Source organism: Osmerus mordax, chromosome 10, assembly GCF_038355195.1.
Source record: "Osmerus mordax isolate fOsmMor3 chromosome 10, fOsmMor3.pri, whole genome shotgun sequence".
Classification (NCBI taxonomy): domain Eukaryota; kingdom Metazoa; phylum Chordata; class Actinopteri; order Osmeriformes; family Osmeridae; genus Osmerus; species Osmerus mordax.
Window position 1 is genome coordinate 8148385 of NC_090059.1, and position 8930 is coordinate 8157314.

At 46.9% G+C, this 8930-nt stretch overlaps 1 protein-coding gene across 2 annotated transcripts; it reads right to left on the minus strand.

The window, feature by feature from the left end:
- Window positions 1-285: 285 nt before the first annotated feature.
- On the minus strand, window positions 286-8000 carry galk1 (galactokinase 1). Of its 2 annotated transcripts, none has more exons than XM_067245566.1 (8): window positions 7625-8000; window positions 7221-7410; window positions 6790-6909; window positions 6296-6431; window positions 5718-5899; window positions 5174-5324; window positions 4569-4731; window positions 286-750 (listed from the first exon to the last, which is right to left on the minus strand). In XM_067245566.1, exons 1-8 carry the CDS (start codon window positions 7787-7789, stop codon window positions 679-681), a joined length of 1179 nt encoding a protein of 392 aa, XP_067101667.1. In that variant the 5' UTR covers window positions 7790-8000; the 3' UTR covers window positions 286-678. The 2 variants fall into 2 exon arrangements, with proteins under 2 accessions (XP_067101667.1, XP_067101668.1); XM_067245567.1 differs by lacking the exon at window positions 286-750 and adding an exon at window positions 3685-4112.
- Between the last annotated feature and the right edge of the window lie 930 nt (window positions 8001-8930).

An 8930-nucleotide genomic window follows, 5' to 3' on the forward strand; every position in this document is an offset into this window, starting at 1 on the left:
CCTCCCGACGAAAAAAAAACATTTCCGGGATAGCTAGCTAATCATTCAATATGTCTGTCCCATAGAGTTAATATGGTCTGTCCATAGGTCTGTCATATTATACTAGGTTAACCAATAACAATGGGGCTATCTCCGTTTTGAGGTCTACTATAATTTATAATTTATAGTCAATTTGAAAATAATAACGAATATCTATTTGGTACTTGATTTGACTATTTATTGATTCTTGAATCAAGTTCAACGTTAAGTTAAGAAGTGTTTTCTTTTTATGTTTTCTTTGGCATGTTTTCAAGTTAAAAAGTTAGGCTAGTTAATGCTATTTGTTATTATACAAATAACAGTTGCAATTGAATAAATGCATATTTTACATATTATATTTATTGGTTTGACTTCTTTTACAGCAACATGATGGATAAAGGCACTTAATTCACAGACTGTTTACATTTACATTTAGTCATTTTAGTCACTGTTACAAATGACAAATTTGGAAGCTGTTGGAAGCTGACCTAATTTCACCCAGTGTACAATTTCACTCATTAAAACATGTTATATGTCACATGAAATTAGCAACAATTATAATACAGATGTCAGTATGATACAATTCAACAACAGGAATGTTGCGTGTTAATAATTCAAGTTTCAATCAAGTTTGTGACGTGAAATTGTGTACATGTTGCTTCAAAGACTGACGATCCTGGCTCCAGCGGAGGGAGTAGTGGTGTAGAAGGTCGGAGATCCACCGTATTGCTCCTGTAGAGACAAACACAGAGCCAGAGTTTCTCATTACAAAAATAGAACTCTAACATGCTAGGTAGGACTTTGTAGTGAATAATTGATATGCAATTGTCTGAAGGGATATCTTGAATTGGAAATCACTAATGGTGACTAATGTCACTGATGGAGACATCTGAACTTGTATAATAATAATAATAATATAAAAAATAATAATAAAGTGTTCATTTGGGAGACCCTTTCATCACCCTTTTCACCTCTTGATTTGCAGTCAAAAGCTCCAATCACTGAGTTCTATCCATCCCACGAAGCATCCTACAGTGGTGACAAGTGAGTCACTGATGTCCCTGTCATCTCATTGGATAGTAACCAGCCACCAATACTCAGAGTGGTAAACAACTGGTAGCTAAGATGTGGTTACTTTGCGATAGGGCTTGTGAATACACACCGTTCCTCGACTCTAACCACAGAAACCCTGTTAGACCTTTGTCTGTTCTGTCTACACGCACCAATTGTACGTAGCTTTGTAAAGAAGTGTCTGCCAAATGGATAAACTGGTTCAAGCTGGATCAGGCTCGGACAGGAAGTGGAGGACCCAGCCAGAGGAAGGGGACAAAGGAAGAACATTTGGGTTTTGAATCACAACCACAAACCTTTCCTTTACGATGCTCATCTCTTCCGCTCACAAACTTCCTGCTTCACTCCTTCCCCCTTTTTCTAAAATTAGCCTTCACCCCCCGCCCCCCCCCGTCTCCTACACGAAACATGCTTGTCTGAGAAAGACAATGAAGTAGGGCGCTTCTCTTTCTCATATGGAATAACCTCTCTCTCTTTATACTAATGCCAGGAAGTGTCCGACAAAGTCTGCCACTACACTGATCGCGTGGATGTTTCGAAAAATACAAAAACACACTTCTGTGAACGTCTGATATTTTTCTGAATATTGTATTAGTGTATGTCAAAAATAAACGTACAAAAAAGACACAGATCATGAAAACTTGAGTAACTTTTAGTGTTGGTTTGTCAAGAGTTAAAGGACTTGGATGAATGCTAATGGTAAGTCTTATAAGTCCTCAGTGTGAGTAACTGTAAGTCCTAGCTGGTTGGTGGGGAGGAGGGGAGACGCGGAGGAAAAAGAGGAAGGGAGGCCTAATCAAACTGTGTTCCAGTTGTTCCCATCTAGCGAGACGATCCAATCAGCTGCGGATGAGACGGAGCGAACTGCAGTTCAGAATATCCGCGGGGTCAGGGGTCACCGACTCCACCCTGAACCCCTCGGCCAGCGACACTGTCAGCAGCTCCTCCACGAAGCAGCGCGTGTCTGTGACCTCACAGGGGCCTCGGCGCTCACTGATGACATCGCAGGGCCCTCCAGGGTGGGTCTGCGATGTTTCCGGGTCGGTGACAATGAGGCCTCGGTATCGCAGCTTGTTGTACTGATCCTGGGGCAGCTCCTCTGGCCTGGGGACCCACTCCAGCCTCACCCGGTTCTGCCTGGGCTCGACCAACTGGGGGGCACTGAGACCCTGGGGAGTCCAGTAGGACAAGCGTCCACAGAGAAGGAGCAGGAAGGCCCGCCAGGTGCAGAAAAGCTCTGCAGTCAGAACCCGCACTGAGCACGTGCAAAGCTCGTAGTTCCCGGCCCCTCGGCGCAGGTTGAAGTGGAGAACGCGCTCCTGGAAGGAGACGCACACACGCTGACCGTGAGCTGAGCGAGGCAGGAATCAAATACCCATCAGCCTTTCCTGGGTAAATAAAGGGTGACTACAATTACATACAGTACTGTGCAAAAGCCTTAGGCAAAAAGAAAAAGTATCGCAAAAATGCTTCACGAAAGAATGAAATGGCTCAGCAAATATTTTCTCAATATTGCACTTTCATACTGCCGCACAAACACAGAAAACAAAGACATTGATATTCAAGACAATATTAATGTAAAAAATCTTGGTTGGCTGAGACTTTTTGCAAAGTACTGTATATACACCCCCTGACCAATCCATCCTCTGTACACACGCACACAACTGGTAGAAACCAGTCCCCGCCCCACTCAGACACACACAGACCCACACACACACACTCAGACACACACACACACACACACACACAGACACACACACACACACACACACAGACACATACGGACACACACACACACGCTCAGAAAACCACACACACACACACACACATACACACACACACACACAGACAGACACACACACACACACCTTACAGTCCACCTCCACCAGCAGCATGGCCCCCGGCGGGCCCCCTCCCTCGCAGAGCGGCCGGGCCTCCTCGTAGCGGCGCACCTCCTCCAGCAGGGGGCGTATCTGGTAGAAGTCCGCCTCCCTGCGGAGCAGCGCCAGCTCAGAGAAGCCCCGCGGCAGGTCCAGCGAGCCGGAGCGCAGGAAGTTCAGAACGTACCGGAACAATCTCCCGTCCCGGTCGATGAACACGTTCCCCTGCCGGTCCCGGAGCGAGGAGATCTGCCCGGTGAACATGGCCCCCAGCATGGACTCCCTGCAGCGGGTCAGGGTGTCCAGGGTGGTGCTGTACAGCTCCCCGCCCACGTTTAACGCCACCGGGTCCCGAAGGGACGGCCCGGTAATGGTGTCGTCACGGTTACTGTCTGGGGAGTTGAGACTCAGCATTGTTCCCTCTTCTTAGACTGGTGAGACGAACGTTTCGTTTACGTGGTGGATCAGCTGATCTGGTCTTGGGATCCACCGGGTGATCCTGTGTTGGTCTGTGGCGCAGCCTGGATCTCCTCTAGGTGTTCCTGTGGGGGAAATGGATCTTTCCGGAATGGAACTCTGAGAGTTGGAGAGGAGTTCCAAAAGTTCCGCAGGTTCCTTTTGTGTTCCGGGGGGAATCTTTTCTTTTGCGGGGCGCTGAGGCAGAGTGGTAACCAGGGGATACGGGGTAGTTGAAAAAAAAAAAAGAAGACAAATTCTGTGTTTGTCTCGCTCGAAAACAAGTTCTGTCTATCTCAATAACAATTGCTGGTGAATAATTAAAAAGAGAGAGAGGGAGGGGGGGGAGTCATTTCCAGGTGTGCTGGACAGTGTAGCTCAAGTTGCTCTGGGGAGTGGAGTAGAAAATGTCTAGGACTGTGGTGGATGTCAGTGGCCTGGGCCTATTGTGTGAGCCAGCTGCTCGCGTTTCAGTGGACTGACTGAGCGAGAGAGAGGGAGAGAGGGCCCCTGTGACCAGACTTGCATGCTAATAAACGGACCCTTCTGGACCAGAGCTCGACAGAGCTCGCTTTGATTCGCAACTCGTACCCCCTGGTCGCAGACACTCAAAACTCTTTCTCTCGCTCTTTCTCTTTCCTCTCTTTTTCTCCGAAACTGTCCGGGTCAGACACAGGCTGACACTTCCTATTGAAAATATAGCTAATGCTATTAAAAAAAGCATGTGATCAAATTAGCTGCAAAACTTTCTTTAAGTCACACACTCACAGTTCCATACTGCATAGATAACGTCTGTTTTGTTTAACCACAGTCAACTGCCACAGCTAGCAAGTACACACCCTACTTCCTCTAAGGTACTGTGTGTGTGTGCTTGTCTGTATACATTCCTACCTGCAGGGCTGCATGGTGTTGATGATGGTGCCGGCCTCTAGCAGTGTGTTTTTGCCTGGTGTGTGTGTGTCTGTTTACATTCCCACCTGTATATGCTGCATGGTGTTGTCTTGTGTGTGTGTGTGTGTGTGTTTACGTTCCCACCTGTATATGCTGCATGGTGTTGTCTTGTGTGTGTGTGTGTGTTTACTTTCCCACCTGTATATGCTGCATGGTTTTGTCTTGTGTGTGTGTGTGTGTTTACTTTCCCACCTGTATATGCTGCATGGTGTTGTCTATGGCGCTGGCCTCCAGCAGTGTGACAGTGCAGCCACCAAAGCCACCTCCAGTCATCCTGCTCCCAAACACCCCCTCCACCTGCATGGCTGCCCCCACCAGCTGGTCCAGCTCTGGGCAGCTCACCTCATACAGGTCCCTACACACAGCACACAGGGTACAGGGACACACTCAGAACAGCAGCTCTCAACCAAGGTTATTGTCTTATTATTATTTGTCTTATTTAAATGTGGTTTATGTTTCAATTCCTACATTCTTTGTTAGTTGAGGTTTCGTTTTTAAGCCATGCCTGTTTTCTAATGTCTTTAGTTTTTTCATTGCAGTTTCTGTACTTATTAATAGCTAAAAGGAAGCTGTACTGTGAAAATCCCCTTAAAAAAATACACAGGGTATTTTAAGAGAAACAATTGTGTGTTTTTCATTTGATGCATGTCATGCTGTCATGTTCAGTTCTGTTGTGTTCGGCAGTTGTGTTCAGTACAGTTGTGTTCAGCAGCGTTCAGTACCGTTGTGTTCAGCAGCGTTCAGTACCGTTGTGTTCAGTGGCGTTCAGTACCGTCACGTTCAGTAGTGCTCCGTACCTCAGGGAGTTGTGACTCTCCACCATGAGTGTGCCGAACTCCCGGTAGGCCCCTCTCTTCAGGGCGTCGGCGGCCCGGGCGGTGCGCTCTATCTCCTCGATGACGTGACGCGCCCTGCGCCAGGAGACCTCGTCCAGGCGGGCTCTGGCGTCTGCAACAATGGGAGGAAAAATAAGAACCCCGACAAACAGACACGGCAGAGCCCAGATTAAAAATACACTTCCTCGTTTCGCGACAGCTGTCTCTGGAGGAGACTTGAGGAGAATACAACCCCACTGTCCACTCGGAAATCAACAAGATGGGGGTAGGATCAACTTATAACTTTCAAGTCATCTGTTCCCCTGTTCACCACTTCCTGGTTCTTGTTGACCTCTTCTCCTCATTCTATCCCTCGTCCACCTCCTCCTCTTCCTGTTCCACCTCCTCCTCCTCCTCTTTCTTCCTCCACTTCCTCTACTTTCTTCCTCCACTTCCTCTACTCATCCTCTTCCTCTCCTTTCCTCTCCCTCCTTCCCCCTCCCGTTGTTCCCTCGTTCGTTCTCACCCTCCAGATCCTTCAGTGTGGCGTCCCTGAGACTGGCCTTTCCCAAGATGGCGGCAGCCTGCTCACACTGCCGTCGTCTGTCCGGGTACTCGCTGCCCGTCAGGGAGTGCTTGACGTTAGAGTTGGTGATGAGGATGACCAGGGCGGGGTCAGCCAGGGGCACAAGGGTCGCCTCTAGAGACCTGGGACAGAGACAGGAAGTGAGACAGCAAAACAACAGGACGTTTGTGTCATCTGTTACTGGTCAACTAGATAGGTAGTTCACACTGGGTCAATGAAGATAGCTCGAATGTTACCAGGCAGGGAATAAACCGTAAATAATAAATAGTACATCTAAAAAGTAAATAATGAAATAGAATAATACTTCTTTCCAAGGATGTTTTAGATAAATCATCTGCTAAATGAGTAAGTTTAATATAATTCCATCTTTATTGTCCACAAATGTGTACATTTACCTTTGGCTCCACAGGAATGTTAAAACATACCACAGTAAATCACATTCCATACAATAACAAAGAACACATGAGTAGTGGAGCTTTCCGGTACAGTCAGCATCCTGAGAGGCTGCCTGGGCCCACCTGCAGTCTATGAGCAGAGCGTGACCCTCCTGTCCCAGGACAGACACAAACTGGTCCATGATGCCACAGGGGACGCCAGCATGGCTGTGTTCTGCCTGCTGGCATGCCACCGCCTTCGCCACCTCGTCCCCGTCATCTGAGGAGGAGAGGAGGGAGGTGGAGAGGGAGGAGGGGAGGTGGGGAGGAGGGAAGAGGGGAGGAGGGGAAGAGGGAGGAGGGAAGAGGGGAGGGAGGAGGGAAGAGGGGAGGGAAAGTGGGGAGGAGGGAAAGTGGGGAGGAGGGGTGGAGGGGAGGAGTGGAGGGGAGGAGTGGAGGAGGGGAGGAGGGAGGAGGGGAGGAGGGAAGATGCGAGGGAAAGTGGTAGGAGGGAAAGTGGGGAGGAGGGGTGGAGGGGAGGAGAAGTGTTAAGCTTTAGGGTTGTGATTAAGGGTGATCATGTACAGTAATATGTAACAGTTACAGTCTGAACCCCAGGGTGTGTCGGGGGCTCCCACCTGGACAGAGCTGCTGGAGGAAGGTGTACACAGCCACCTCCAGAGAGGCAGAGCTGGACAAACCTCCACCCAGAGGAACGCTGCTGGCTACCACTGCCCTGAAGCCTGGGAGACCTGGAGCTGTGGGGGGGAGTCAGAGGAGAGGATGAGAGAGAGGGGGAGAAAAGAAGCAGGAAGAGAGTAAAGGGGGTAGAGAGGTGGATGAGTGTAATAAAGGAGATTTAGACCATAAAAATCACAACGCTGTTCCGGTTGACAGCTTTTAACTTTTTTTTTTGTTACTGTAAAAATTGTATATTTTATATATAGCCTCACCACAGTACTTCTTTCTTTATATATATTTTACTTTATGTTTATTGTCTGCACCAACATCACCAGAGCGAATTCCTTGGTGTCTGCTCTACAAGAATTGAATAATTTTGTATTTTTACCTCTGTAATGCTGCACAACTCCCTTCACATAGTTGGCCCAGCTGGGTTTCCCAGGAGACAGAACTTCCCCCGGTTTGGGGAGGTCAAAGGTCACCCTCCTGGGCTCCTCCACATCCTTCTCTGCCGTTACTATGGTGACGCTCTGGCCAGGGGTCCGACTGCCCACCACCACTGTCACCAGAGGCAGAGCCTGAGAGAGGGAGAAAGAGGAAGGAGAGATGGATGGACGGAGGGAGAGGTGATTTGAGCAGTGTGCGTGTGCACATTTTGAATGATCTGGGCAAACTGAATTTAATTGGAAATAATCCCAGTGTGTACAATGTCAACGTCATCAACTTCTCAAATGTTCAAATCGACAACCAGTGATCCTCCATCCGTGGGAGCACTTGCGCCTTTCGTCTCACCATCGGCAAGACGAATCCTTGGTTGTAGTCAGTGTGTTCCCCTATCAGGTTAACCCTCCCAGGAGCGCACACCGCCACCTCCGGACCATCTTCCCCGAAGTTCCGCTCGAACACACTCCGAGCCTCCGCCACCAAGTCGGAAACACTCGGAACTATGCTGGCCATGGCGCAAGTGTTACGGAGCGTACAACATTCAAACTGGAATTGCCTTGTGTAATTTGGCGTCTCAGTATATAGCGTATAGCGGTCAAATATTGCTGTTACAGTATGACAAGTAAATGACAACGTTCGAGATAAAAAATATCAATATTTCATCTTTGCGGAAGTAGGCATAAGAATGTCATGTGTTTATCGCAATGATCTGTTGTCAGCTCATTCACTTCCTTATCCAACAATTTACGTGAAGTCAGCTTCAGAATAAAGGTCTTTCTAGTTTTTTTTAATGCTTTTCAACAATGTATCAAAATACATATAGTGTCAAGTATAAACGATACATTTCATAAATGTACACATGTAAGTAATAGTTGCATGCCTTAAATACACTTAAAATGTAAACAACACGTTTCAAAAACATCTGAAATGTCTTAAATCGGTGTAGTTAGAGCGCATATGGCATTGGCTTTAACCATATAACCAGAGCCATGGAAGGAGATTTCTGTAGGTATGGCTTCTGCCTCGGGCCCTGTCCTATAGCCTCTGCACAACCCACAGTGCATGTGCATTCTGGAATGTTGAACTCTCTTCATAGTACAGGCCCCTGGTTGATATACTGTATGTTGGTTGATATATAGGCAATATATATATACAGTATATTGGTATATGAATACTGTGGCCCACAGTGTAGCGTAGCATCAGTAGAATAAAGGCATATTCTATCAATCTTACAAATACATCACACATACACATGCATCACAACCCCCGGATTTCATGACAATTTTATTTGGGTACAAATAAAAAATGTACAAAATAAAGCATAGAAAAAAGTGTTTATAATTATGAAAACAATGTCAAAGACAAACGTTTTGGTCATGTATCATAAAAGAAAAGGCAGCAGAACAATGTCAATCATTAAAAATACAATCTACAGTTGGGAATGCATTTTGTAGTGCTGTTATGCCCGACACTACTAGAGCAAGACATGGACTTAAAAAATCATGTCTGGGTGACAAAAGGCATAAAGACCTTCACAGGTTCCAAAGAAAAATTTATCAAACTCAAGTTGAATACAGAAGTAACCATATCCTCATTTTGTGATTTTGATATTGAACCCCCCTCAAATACAATACAATGGTATGGTATGACAAAT

Excerpts from the sequence above, each read along its gene's own strand:
- galk1 (XM_067245566.1), bottom strand. The coding sequence starts at position 7,789 with ATGGCCAGCATAGTTCCGAGTGTTTCCGACTTGGTGGCGGAGGCTCGG. Across the intron at positions 7,411-7,624 it reads AAGGATTCGTCTTGCCGATG|GCTCTGCCTCTGGTGACAGT; the intron begins GTGAGACGAAAG and ends TCCCTCTCTCAG. Across the intron at positions 6,432-6,789 it reads CCTCCAGCAGCTCTGTCCAG|ATGACGGGGACGAGGTGGCG; the intron begins GTGGGAGCCCCC and ends TCTCCTCCTCAG.